The sequence below is a fragment of the Eschrichtius robustus genome, chromosome 2, assembly GCF_028021215.1.
Source record: "Eschrichtius robustus isolate mEscRob2 chromosome 2, mEscRob2.pri, whole genome shotgun sequence".
Classification (NCBI taxonomy): domain Eukaryota; kingdom Metazoa; phylum Chordata; class Mammalia; order Artiodactyla; family Eschrichtiidae; genus Eschrichtius; species Eschrichtius robustus.
In genome coordinates this window covers 58825642-58839505 of record NC_090825.1, presented here as the reverse complement: position 1 = coordinate 58839505, position 13864 = coordinate 58825642, and the positions used below count along the sequence as shown (strand labels likewise).

The following is a 13864-nucleotide window of genomic DNA, read 5'->3' as shown; positions in this document are numbered from 1 at the left end:
TATATACATTTGTTTTATTTTTTAGATTTCACACATGTCATATAGTATTTGTCTTTCTCTGTCGTATTTCGCTAAGCATAGTTCTCTCTAGGTCCATCCACATTGTTGCAAATGACAGATTTCATTCTTTTTTATGGCTTAGTAATATTCCATTTTGTGTGTGTGTGTGTGTGTGTGTGTGTGTGTGTGTGTATACCACATCTTCTTTTTCTGTTCATCATTTTTGGGCACTTAAGTTGCTTCCAAATCTTGACTATTTGTAAATAATGCTGCTGTGAACGTTGAGGTGCATGTATCTTCAAATTAGTGTTTTCATTTACTTCAGATACATACCCAGCAGTAGAATTGCTGGATCATAAGGTAGTTCTGTTTTTTGGTTTTTGAGGAACCTCCATACAGTTTTCCATAGTGGCTGTAGCAATTTACATTTCCACCAACAGTGTACAAGGGTTCTCTTTTCTCTGCATCCTCACCAGCCTTTGTTATTTGCGGACTTTTTGATGATAGCCATTTTGACAGTTGTGAGGTGATATCTCATTGTGGTTTTGATTTGCATTTCTCTGATAATTTTTCATGCTGGGCATCTTTTCATGTGCCTGTTAGCCAGCTGTATGTCTTCTTTGGAAAAATGTCTGTTCAGGTCTTCTGCCCATTTTTTGATTGACCTGTTTGTTTTTTTGATATTGAGTTGTATGAGCTGTTTATGTATTTTGGATATTAACCTCTTATTGGTCATATCATTTGCAATGTTTTCTCCCATCCAGTACATTGTCTTTTTGTTTTGTCGATGGTTTCCTTTGCTGTGCAAAAGCTTTTCAGTTTAACTAGGTCCCATTCATTTATTTTTGCTTTTGTTTCCTTCAGCTTAAGAGACAGATCCAAAAAAGTATTGCTATGATTTATGTCAAAGTGTGTTCTGCCTACGTTTTCTTCTGGGAGTTTTATGATTTCCCATCTTACATTTACGTCTTCAATCCTTTTTGAGTTTATTTTTGTATATGGTGTGAGAAAATGTTCTAATTTCATTCTGACAACCTCTGCCTGTCTAATTGGGGTAATTAGTCAATTTTCATTTAATATGAATATTTGGATTTACTGCCATTTTACTCGTGTTTCTTGTGTCTTCATCTATTTGTTTCTTTCTTTGTCTTTGCATTATTTTATAGTGATTACTCTAGGGATTACAATATACATTTTTAATGTTTTATGGTCTTCTTAGAGTTAGTATTGTAATACTTCATATAAAATGTAAGAACATCGAACACATCTCCCTTTTCCTTTTTTTTTTTTTATAAATTTATTTATTTATTTTTTGCTATGTTGGGTCTTCGTTGCTGTGCGTGGTCTTTCTCCAGTTGCAGTGAGTGGGGGCTACTCTTCGTTGCTGTGTGCAGGCTTCTCATTGCAGTGGCTTCTCTTGTGGTGGAACACGGGCTCTAGGCACACGGGCTTCAGCACTTGTGGCACACAGGCTCAGTAGTTGTGGCTCGTGGGCTCTAGAGCACAGGCTCAGTAGTTGTGGCACACGGGCTTAGTTGCTCCTTGGGATCTTCCTGGCTCAGGGCTTGAACCCGTGTCCCCTGCATTGGCAGGCGGATTCTTAACCACTGTGCCACCAGGAAAGCCCCTCCCTTATCCTTTATGTTATGTCTGTCGCATATATTACATGTATATACAGGATAAACTCCAAAACATAAAGTTATAATTTTTGCTGTAAGTAGCCTTGTGTATTTTAAGGAAATTTATAGGAAATAAATTCTATTAACTATATATTTACCAGTTTTGGTGCTCTGCATTTCTTCCTCAAGGCTTTCTAATTAATACTATTGGAGAAACTCCTTCTATAGACGTTCTTAACTGGAGTGTCCCCTCAAAGGGGACATTTGGTAGTTTCTGGAAGCATTTTTAGTTTTTATAACTGGAATGGGAAGCAGGGTACTACTGGCATCTGATGGATTAAGACCAGGGATACTGCTAAACATCCTACAGTGCCCAGAACATTTAGCCCAAAATGGCAGTGCCAAGATTGAGAAACTGGATTATGGAGAAGGTTCTGAAAATGTTAGTGCCAAGATTGAGAAACTCTGGTTTATGGAAGGAAAGAATGAAGCACACTTTAACTTGCAACTTTTTATATTTTCTTACATCAGTCGTATGATTTTTTGGAGTTTAGATGTCTTTGACTTATACCATTATATCTGGCTAGCAAAGGAAGATATTTATTTGGATGACTGGTTTTCTTGGAGCAGTTTGTGGTATGTTTGTTGAATTTACTGTAACTAACTTTTTGCAAATAGGGAGAAAAGAAATACAGTTGACCCATGAACAACGTGGGAGTTAAGGGTGCCAACCCTCTGTGTGGTCAAAAATCTGAGAATAAGTTACAGTTAGCCCTCCGTATCCATGGTTACTCCTTCAGCTAACCTCAGATTGTGTAGTACTGTAGTATTTACTGTTGAAAAAAAAATCTGTGTATAAGGTGAACCTGCACAGTTCAAACCCACGTTGTTCACGAGTTGACTGTATACTTTTGAACTGACTTCTGCGTAGTCTTGCTGGCTGGGTGGGTTATTTTAATGGAAGTACCTTGAGTTACAAATAAGGCTTTTCCCCCTCTTCTCTGCAGAAAAGTAGCCTGCAACCAGCATTCTCTATGAGCTAATAATGACCCCCCTTACAGCCTTTTTATTTGAGGGGGGCAAAAATAGTTTCAAATATTTTACTTATTTTCTTATTTTTCCATATTAACACCAACAGAATTAGGGGTAGGAATTTTATTTGTCCATCAGATTTATTGAATCCACAAATAATACAGGTTGCTTTCATGGTGAGATTATCTTGTCTCATATAACCAAAATATTTTTAAAGCAACAACTTAGAATTAGAGTTCTTATTTTAAGGGCAAGCACAAACATTATTAAGATGCCAAATATAAGCAAACACCATTTCTTTTTTGTGTAACAGGTTGGACAGCACTTCATGAAGCTAGTGTAGGAGGATTTTATCAGACAGCAAGTGAACTCTTAAAGGGTGGAGCAGATGTAAATATCAGAGGAATGTACCAGATCACTCCCCTACATGATGCTGTGATGAACGGACATTATAAGGTACTGTGATTCTTTTGTTTGCAGAGCAAACACTACATTCTGCAAGTATTAAAAACCTCTGGGACCAAGCAATAGAAAAACAGATAGGAATCCAGTTTCAGTTCATTCTGCTAATCAATACTCAGAGTTCATAATAAAATTTTACTGTGTGATGGATCAGTTGTGCCTAATGTGGTAGATCACATGTGTTTGTTATGTCTCTTAAGTGTGTGTGTTTTTTTTAAAGGTTTATTATTTATTTATTTATTTTATTTATTTTTGGCTGCGTCGGGTATTAGTTGCGGCACACTGGATCTTCATTGAGGCATGCGGGATTTTTCGTTGTGGCGCGCGGGCTCTTTGTTGTAGTGCTCGGGCTTCTCTCTAGTTGTGGCATGCGGGTTTTCTCTTCTCTAATTGTGGTGCCCAGGCTCCAGAGTGTGTGGGCTCTGTAGTTTGCAGCACGTGGGCTCTAGTTGAGGTGCAGGAGCTTAGTAGTTGTGGCACGTAGGCTTAGTTGACCTGCAGCACGCGGGATCTTAGTTCCCTGACCAGGGATCAAACCTGCATCCCCTGCTTTGGAAGGTGGATTCTTTACCACTGGACCACCAAGGAAGTCCCTCTTAAGTATGTTTTAATCTATAACAGTTCTTCCTATATTTTGTTTTTTTGTGTCTTCTAGAACCTGGGTCATTTGTCTTATAGAATTTCCTAAATTCTGGATTTGACTGACTTTATCTTTGTTTCTTCCCATATTTTCTCTAAATGGTGTTTTAATGTAAAATCTATCAGAGACCACAATCTGGGTGCTATGTGTGCTCATTGCTATTGGATGTCATTGTTTTTAGGCATTTTCAGTGAAATGTATACTTATAGAAAGAAAAACAAATCATGAGTTCTTACTGATATTTCCATTTCAGACTTAATATTATAGATTCATAATAACTTTGATTTTATATTTGTATCTCTTTTTCTCTTATGCTAAACATTTTTTTCTTAATACATTAATTTATTTCTTTATCGTACAGCATACTTACAGTATTACTATTAGTGTATTATTATTATGAATATTAACAATATTATTATTAACAATGGAACTACTAATGAAGTGCTTTTTTTATAGTTCTTTTTGTTTTGTTTATATTCCATTAGGGATGTGCGGTAAAAATACTATCTTTTCCAGTACTTGAAAGAATTTTATTCTTTGTCGTGTTGGCTTCTTATGCAAGGAAGTTGTTGGAAGGCAGAGATATGGAATAATATCCTCCAAAGTGAAAAGGAACTTCGAGACTGGAAAACAAAGGAGGCAATTCCATAAAGTGCAATTGTGAAGTTTATTGTGGGTAACTTACATACGGGCAGGATTGGGCAGACAACAATCCAGAGGCATTCACAGCTGTGCTCCTCACCACTGAAAGGAGTACAGGGAGATTTAAAGCAGCCAAAGCTAACAACAGAATCTGACTACCAAATGAGAAGCATGTCCACACTGACTGGAACTGGAGATTTTTGCTCCCCCTGGGGGATCTCATGACCATTAAGCATCTGTGTCAACAAAAGACACTCTTCCAGTTTTCACATCAGATGAAAACAAGGGTAAAAGTTGACAGGGAATTTATCTGGCTTGGGCACATTCCTTGTGAGTAGGCTAAAGCTTAATCATGCAGAAAGGGGAGGGGTAGGACTTCAGACCTAAGATAGAGCTGACAAAATGGAGTCAGCGTGGTTCAGCCACACAGAAGTCAGCTGATTCTAGAGGAAGGAAAGCACTAGAGTCAATAATATGATTAAAGGTGGAAAGCCACGGGCAAGCTCTAAGTAGCAGTGTATTTCCTTATGCGGCCTACTGTTTGATGAACTAAATAAGTGGGGATTGTGAGGCCAGCCACTTACTGAAATTGCTCTGCTTGTTCCAGTTAAGAACATGTGGTAATCTTAAAATATGTCCACAAATTCTTTAACAGTCCTCCCTTTGAAAGGTGGATCCTGATTCCTGTCCTCAGGAGGGTGGGCTGGAGTTTCAGTGAGTTGCTTCTAACAAACACGATGTGGCAGGAGTGACACAGTACATGACTTCTAAGACTAGCCTGAAAACTATTGTGGCTTCTTCCTTGTTCTCTCACTCACTTGTTCAGCAACGCTGGGTGAAGCCAGATGTCATTTCATGCAGCCACTCAAGCAGCTCCGTGGAAAGGTTCACATGGCAGTGGACAAAGGCCTCCTGCCCACAGCCATGTGAGTGAGCCATCTTAGAAACAGATCCTCCAGTCCCAGGCAAACTTCTATTTATTTATTTATTTTTATTTTTTAATTTTAAAATATTTTTAAATAAATTTATTTATTTTATTTATTTATTTTTGGCTGCATTGGGTCTTCCTTGCTGCACATGGGCTTTCCCTAGTTGCGGCGAGTATGGGCTACTCTCCATTGCAGTGTGTGGGCTTCTCATTGAGGTGGCTTCTCTTGTTGTGGAGCACGAGCTCTAGGCGCATGGCTTCAGTAGTTGTGGCACGTGGGCTCAGTAGTTGTGGCTCACAGGCTCTAGAGTGCAGACTTAGTAGTTGTGGCTCACGGGCTTAGTTGCTCTGCGGCATGTGGGATCTTCCCGGACCAGGGCTCGAACCGTGTCCCCTGCCTTGGCAGGCGGATTCTTAACTACTGCGCCACCAGGGAAGTCCCCAGGCAAGCTTTTAGGTGATTGTATCTCCAGCCAACCTCTTGACTGTAACCTTATGAGAGACCCTGAGGCAGAACCATCCACCTGTGGCCACTCCCAAATTCCTGACCCACAGAAACTATGAGACTATAAATATTTATTATTGTTTTAAGCTACTAAGTTTTGGGGTAACTTGTTAGGTAGCAACAGATAACTAATATAGAACCTAAATGCAGATTTAAAATAGGGGTAAAAAACTCAGTGGAAATAACTGATTTACTGCCATTTGGTAAGAAGAGAGTTTTTTAAAGAGGATATATTAGTTAGGCTTCAGAATTCCTGATACCAAGCTATAGAGAGAATTGGTAAATGTGAATAGTTGGTGAAGCAGAGTATCCAGAGTCTAAAACAGAGACTGCCAAAGTAATGTATTCACTCCCTTGGGATCACCAACCCAGATTTCCAGAAAAGTGAAGCTCTAGCCCTTGCCTTTTCCCTTCCTCCCATCTTCTTTCTCATGCTTGTTGATCCTGAGTTACTTTCATACTGCATGGCTTATTATTTGACATAAAACCTCCAGAGATAAGCAACACAGCTCTTTTGGCAACCCACTTATGAAACTACTTTTCCTGAAAGAAAGTGGTACACTCTCTATTTGTATTACTAAACAAAACGTGAAGCTCCAGGAATATGAATTGTAAATTTAATTATATCTACTATTACTTTCAATCCCCCTATCTAGCATTAAACTCCTACATTAAAGCCATTTGAAAAGCAGAATTAAGTTGCTGAGTCTTAATAATTTTTAAAAGATTTGGCTCATATTCTCCCTGTGTGTGGTGGGACATTTTTCTCTCCTAGAATGCTTTCTTATAAAAGGAAAAATGTATATATCTTTAATCTTTAGATGCATAAAATTTACAGAAATTCAGATCCTTTCTCTCATTCCAGACATTAACATGGAAATCTAGGCTTCATTTAGTATAATGTTATTTAAAGCCTGTTACCCACATCCTCCTTGGTCAACATTCATTCTTTTATTAAACAACATTTATTACTAAATATATACTCTATGCCAGATACTGAAATAGACACTGGGAATATGAAGATGATTAAGACATATATCTGTTGCAAAAACTTGGAAGCAACTTAAACATGCATCAGTAGGGTACTGGTTAAGTAAATTATAGTACATTCATATAGTACATTCAAAAGTAAACTATTACTCAGCTGCTAAAAAGAATGATGGAGTTCAATCCATACTGATTTGGAACAATCTTCAAAGTCTGTTGCAGGGTGGGGTGGGCAGGAAAGAAGCTAAGATATGGAGGAATGTATATAGTATATGACCACTTGTGTAAGAAAAAATGTATGTACACAGTTATGATACATACATATATACCTGTTGGACTAGACTAACTCTGGAAAAATTCAGAAGAAACCATAACCAGAGCTGACTTAGAAAAAATAATTAGATGACTAGAGGACAAGGGTTGAGGAGGGAAACTTATTTTTCATTGTCTACTTCTCTGAACCTTCTGTATTTTAAACCATATTTATTAATTTCCTATTCAAAAATAATAAATTAATTTTAAAAGAAAACAGAGTCCTACCCTCAAAAATCTTGGAGTACAGGAGAGAGAAATATATAAGAAGTATAATATAGAGCATACTGGACATAAAATATGTACATAAAAGAAGGAAGAGGTCACTTTTCTCTAGGGGATCAGTGGGTGAGGAGGTCAGGGAGAGCTTCGTAGAGGAGGTTACTTGAGGAGCAGTAACAGATTAAGGGTTTACCCATTTCTCTCTGATACCGAGGGGGAGCAGCGGCAGCACAGGTCTATACGGAAGATACAGCTATTTCCTGGAACCTGTTAAAATTGCATTTACTACTACAGAATGTAATCCTAATTCCTGGTATATCTGCTAGCTCCATTTCATCGGCAACTGAACCACAGACATTTCTGCCCCTCACTCCGTTCCTCCTTTCCTCCCTCTTCCTTACTTCCTCTCTCCTTTTTTTTTTGTAAGAGAAGGCATATGTCTATCAATAAATTATGATTCAGTAGCAATTACATTAATTTTTAGTTTGGGCAGTAATGTTACAGGAAACCCAAACTCTGTATTGTTGAAAGAAATATTTGATGTTGGCTTACAGTTGTATGCTAGCACACATTTATAATAATATACCTTTTGTCTGGGCTCCCTCACACAATCTTCCTCTAGGTGGCACAGTTACTTCTTTTGAATGGAGCAGATCCTTTATTTAGAAATGACAGTGGAAAGTGTGCTTTGGATGAAGCCAAAGACTCATGTATGAAGCGTCTCCTTGAGAGATACGTTCCTAAACATCAAAAACATCTTACATCAGGTAAAATTAAACTGCCCTGTTATATCTGTTCATCATGTCAGTAGAGAGTTATAGAAATCAACTTGGAATTATAGAAATTAAATTGATTTTCCTCATAAATTTTGAGAAAATCCATCCTGTGGTGTCCTTGCTCCATTCCTTTAGTTGAGCACACTGACTTGTTTGCAAATGCACCAAATGGAAGAACTCTAAAAGAACAAAGAAAGATAGTATTAAATGTACTTTCCCCCAGGATATGTATTGGAAACAGTTAAGAAAACTTTTGTAAAGTTCTGGGTCTTTTCCCCATAATCCATTGTCTGAATAACATGAGGTGATGTAACTTACATTTAGCTGTATCATTTTCAATGAATATGGCCAGGATTGTTTACTTTCATTCCTTAAGAATATTTTCTTATGGCTGTACTTTTGCCTTGTCATTCATCATTGCACTAAGTTGAACTACAAAAGAACTTGACCTGCAGTTTCAAGAAGATTATATAAGAACTGTTTATTTTTGTATTGTATAATTGATTTATAGTATTGTATTAGTTTCAGGGGTACAATGTAGTGATTCAGTATTTTTATAGATTATACTCCAAAGTTATTACAAAATAGTGGTTATATTCCCTGTGCTGTACAATATATCCTTGTTGCTTATTTATTTTATACATAGTAGTTTGTATCTCTTAATTCCAAAATGCTATTTTGCCCCTCCCCCTTCCCTCTCTCCACTGGTAACCATTCCTTTGTTCTCTATATCTGTGAGTCTGTTTCTGTTTATACGTTGGTTTGTTATATACATTGGTTTGTCTTATTTTTTTAGATTCTATATATGTGATACCGGAGTATTTGTCTTTCTCTGACTTATCTCACCAAGAATAATACCCTCTAGGTATCCATGTTGTTGCAAATGGCAGCATTTCATTCTTTTTTATGGTTGAGTAATATTCCATTGTCAATATATAATACTGTATCTTCTTTATCCATTCATCTGCTATGGACAGTTAGGTTGCTTCCATGTCTTGGCTATTGTAAATAGTAGTGCTGCTATGAACATTGGGGTGTGTGTATCTTTTTGAATTAGTGTTTTCATTTTCTTTGGATATATACCCAGCAGTGGAATTGCTGGATCATATGGTAGTTCTACTTTTAGTTTTTTGAGAAACCTCCATACTGTTTTCCATAGTGACTTTACCAGTTTGCATTCCCACCAACTGTATACAAGGGCTCCTTTTTCTACAAATCCTTAACAATCTTTGTTACCTGTAGACTTTTTGATGATAGCCATTTTGACAGGTGTGAGGTAATATCTCATTGTTGTTTTAATTTGCATTTCTCTGATGATTATCAACGTTGAGCATCTTTTCGTGTGCCTGTTAGCCATCTGTGTTATCTTGTTTGGAAAAATATCTTTCAGGTCTTCTGTTCATTTTTTTGATTGGATTTTTTTTTATATATTGGGTTGTATGAGCTATTTATATATTTTGGATATTAACCCCTTATTGGTCGTATCTTTTACAAATATTTTCTCCCATTCAGTAGGTCATCTTTTTGTTTTGTCAATGGTTTCCTATTCTGTGTAAAAGCTTTTCAGTTTTATGAGGTCCCATTTGTTTATTTTTTGTTTCCCTTGCCTTAGGAAACAAATCCAAAACAATATTAGTATGATTTATGTCAGAGTGTTCTGCCTATGTTCTCTTCTAGGAGTTTTATGGTTTCTGGTCTTACATTTATGTCTGTAATCCATTTGAGTTTATTTTTGTATGTGGTGTGAGAAAATGTTCTAATTTCATTCTTTTACATGTAGCTGTCCAGTTTTACCACTTATTGAAGGCACCATTTGTTGAAGAGACTTTCTTTTCTCCATTGTATGTTTTTGCCTCCTTTGTCATAGACTAATTGAAGATAGGTGTGTTGGTTTATTTCTGGACTCTCTATTCTGTTCCATTGATCTATGTGTCTCTTTTTGTGCCATTACTGTGCTATTTTGACTACTGTAGTATTGTATAGTCTGAAGTAGGGAGCACGATACCTCCAGCTCTGTTCAACTTTCTCTAAATTGCTTTGGCAGTTCAGGGTCTTTTGTGGTTCCATATATATTTTAGGATTATTTGTTCTAGTTCTGTGAAAAATGTTGTGGCTATTTTGATAGGGATTGCATTAAATCTGTAGATTGCTTTGGGTAGTATGGAAATTTTAACAGTATTCTTCTAGTCCAAGAACACAGTATATCTTCCCATTGCTTTGTATCATCTTCAGTTTCCTTCATCAGTGTTTTATAGTTTTCAGAGTATAGGTCTTTCACCTCTTTGGTTAAGTTTATTCCTAGGTATTTTATTCTTTTTGATGAGATTGTAAATGTAAATGGGATTTTTTTCTTGCTTTCTCTTTCTGATAGTTCACTATTAGTATATAGAAAAGCAACAGATTTCTGTATATTACTCATGTATCCTGCAACTTTATTAAGCAGACATATTAGGAAATGATGATAATACAATTAATTATGAAAGAATTTTTTGCCTTATAAAAGCTTGCACACAGTTGCATATCTGAGTATAACTGTGGGGAATATAAAAATACTGAGTTCAGTGCCCATCTTTAGCATAATTTTGTTGGGTCTGTTTTGCTTTTCCTAGAGAAATGTTTTCAGCTCTCTCAAGACAGTGTTTGGTTTCTAATAAATATGGAAATTATAAATTATGGAATGTTATATGTGCCAATTTTAATAGAAAGTGTTTGCATAATTTCACTTTTTCCACTTGGTTTTCTCATGGCAAAGGAGTTGTGGTTTTAGAAGTCTAGAATCTGACTACTGGAGGCTCTTTTCTTTGATTTTTCTCTTTTTGCTTACAGCGCAGACAAATAGCACTGACCCTTCAGACTCAGAGGATGCACACCACCACAAGGTATATCTCCGTTCAGCAATAAACATTTTTATAGAGCACACCTGCTGGTTATTTTATAGATCATCAGAGGGGAAAGAAAGACTACTGAAGCATTCACCAGGAACAGTGACTTCACCTTTGCTTTTAAGACACTTTGGAATAATTACATAAGAATCAGAAGGTTCTGGCCTGTTAGTTTGGGAAGCAATTGAGTTAATAAAGCATATGTGGGCACACTAATGTATTGGTAGCCATTTCCATTTCCTTTCTCCTCTTTATGGAGCCATGAGGGTTATCAACAATGTTGAATTTCCTCTGGCCTGAGCACAGTATAAGAGTCAAAGGTGTCGATCCATCCCTTCAAACTTCACATGGTGGGCAGTTACTTTTCATCTGGTGCTTGTGTTTTGAAGTGTGAGAGGAAGCACTGTCCCTGTTTTAATCTTGGCAGCCCACAGTAGTCTTTCCATACAGGCCAACTTGGTTGTATATCTATCTTTTTGTTTTTAAATCCCTTCTTCCACTGCCCTACCTGTGGTCTCTCACAGATACCAGAGGAAGAAACTCTCTTAATTCTAGGTCTGTCTATATAACAAATGGGAGAGGAGAGTGCTTCTACAGTATTCGTGTAAAGATTCCTTGTAAAGGAATTATCTGATTGTTTTAAAAGCCTATAAAAATTAGGTAGATTAAAATTTTTCATTATGTTTAGTAAGATAGATAGTGCTAAAATACTGGCAAAAAGAAATTAAAATGTACAGGAGAAAATAAAGATTAGTACACATACTGAGTCTATTACTTTTGCCTTTCTCCTGTTAGTCTACTTTTCTGAAATACAAATCAGGTTGTATATATCCCAGCAGGCCCTGTGGTTAGATCAAATTATAACATTGAATGGAATATTAGTTTGCTTTATCTCTAATCCAGAATGAATTAAGTGTAGAACTATAGTTGAAAATTAAAGCTAACTATGTATTTTGTTTCTATAGAAACCAAAATTCAGTTCTAAAAATCACAGTGGGTTTGTTTGTGATGAAAATTCCAAGAGACAGAAGCCAGAACATGTAAAAGTCAATAAAGGAAGCAAAGAGGGTTTATTTATAAATAAAGAAGATGTATATGAACATTACCAAAAAGATTCCCAAAACACGAAATTTGGTAAATCCAAGCATAAACGATCAACTCTTAGCCAAATATACTCGACAGGACTCAGAAAGGACAATCTCCATGGTGTTGAGGATCCCAGCACAAATGTGTCTAAAGATAAAGGAAGAAGAAATACAGGACATAAAAGGACTCAAGTGGATGATGCAATCCAAGAAAGCAATCCAAGAAAGACAATAGCTGTCTCTTCTTCCAGAAAAACAAACAGATTGGTTACTTGTCAGCAACATACTCTCCAAAACCTTGATGACCTTCCAGAAAAGTCATGTAAATCTTTTAGCCCAGCTCTGTCAGGCCTGAAAAATGGTTTAGGTAACGATGTTGAGACTTGTTCATTTCCCAAAGAGACACATACCCAAAGCCTGGATTTATCAGGTAGTCAAGAAATAAAATTTCTGGAATTAGAATCCACTGACCAAGCTGAAGCTGTTTCTTTCTCAGGACTTTCTTTACATAAAAAAACCGAGTTACCACTTGTTACTACAGATCAGCAGCCTCATACTCACCAAGAACAGCAGCACATTAGCCCTTATAAATCTAATGAAAACAGTAACTCAGGTCAAAAAGATGAGAGCCCTAATAAGTGGGAAAATTTTTCCCCATCCTTTATAAAGGAAAATTTTAATAATGGTGATGATGGTGATTCCTGTGCTCCTGAGGAGACTGTAACATTTAAAAAGGTGATAAGTTCTTCAGGTTGCAAAAACCACGATAATTATAAAGAGAATAAAACAAATAGAGAAGAAATGGATTTTCAACAATTTTTACTTTCTCAAGACCATTTTTCACAGGAAAATGAGTTAATAAAAGCAGGCAGCCTAACCATATTTCCACAACAGGAAGCTGTTAATTTTTCTAATTCAGATAATATAATAGTTTCTGAACATGTTTCAAATTATGAACAGTGTACATGTGGAACTTCTCTTGATCATTCACATGGCAGTCCTGAGCGTCCTTCCCTGGCTTGTACAAGGACACTCTCACCACATGCAGTTTCACAGTTGACTAGTCACGTGGAGCTATTCGAGAGGCCTCAAGGTTGTAGCCCCAGAATACCAACTCCTTTAATGAATCAAACGGATACACATACTGTGGAAAAGGTGAATAAGGAAGGAGACACTAAAAGGAATTACACTGACAAAGGCCAAAAACCAAGTTCTTCAAATAGGCCTTTATCCAGAGTTGTTCATTCTCAAGTAATAGAAACAACTAAAGTTGAAAAAAGGAGACAAGAGATCAAAACTATACATAGTATAGGCTTTCAGTCCACTGACAATATCAATAAAGAATTGACCGTCTCACAACTTAGTCAAAGAGAAGAGAAGGAAATTTCTCACAAACCAGGTATTAGTAGTATTGCTCAATTTGTACACATTTCCTATAGATTTACTTATTTCACAGAAATTTCTAACTGAATTTCACTCAACGTATGCCCAAACTGATAAGAATGAGGACATGTGGACCATAATTTGGAGATACTGTTAATTAGTTAAGTAATGGTATTTACTTTGAAAGAAGGTGCTAAATTGACATTGACAGGAGATAATAAACAGTATTTCTATGAGTTTTTATGTTTCTATGAGTTTTTTTAATATAGCACCTACTTAGTATCAAGAAACCGAACAACATTTTCATAGCAGGAAATTGTTAGCTCCATTGATTTCAGTGATTCACAGTTGAAATTACATCCAGAAAACTAATTTATGTTTGTTGTACG

At 36.5% G+C, this 13864-nt stretch overlaps 1 protein-coding gene across 1 annotated transcript in view; it reads left to right on the top strand.

Annotated features, from left to right (window-relative positions):
- Positions 1-13864, top strand: part of ANKRD31 (ankyrin repeat domain 31) — a 138880-nt gene that overhangs the window by 55831 nt on the left and 69185 nt on the right. Inside the window, exons 11-14 of the mRNA XM_068533441.1 lie at positions 2965-3107; positions 7972-8116; positions 10952-11004; positions 11973-13491. Coding sequence (XP_068389542.1) covers positions 2965-3107; positions 7972-8116; positions 10952-11004; positions 11973-13491 — 1860 coding nt within the window. The remainder of the gene's footprint in view (positions 1-2964; positions 3108-7971; positions 8117-10951; positions 11005-11972; positions 13492-13864) is intronic.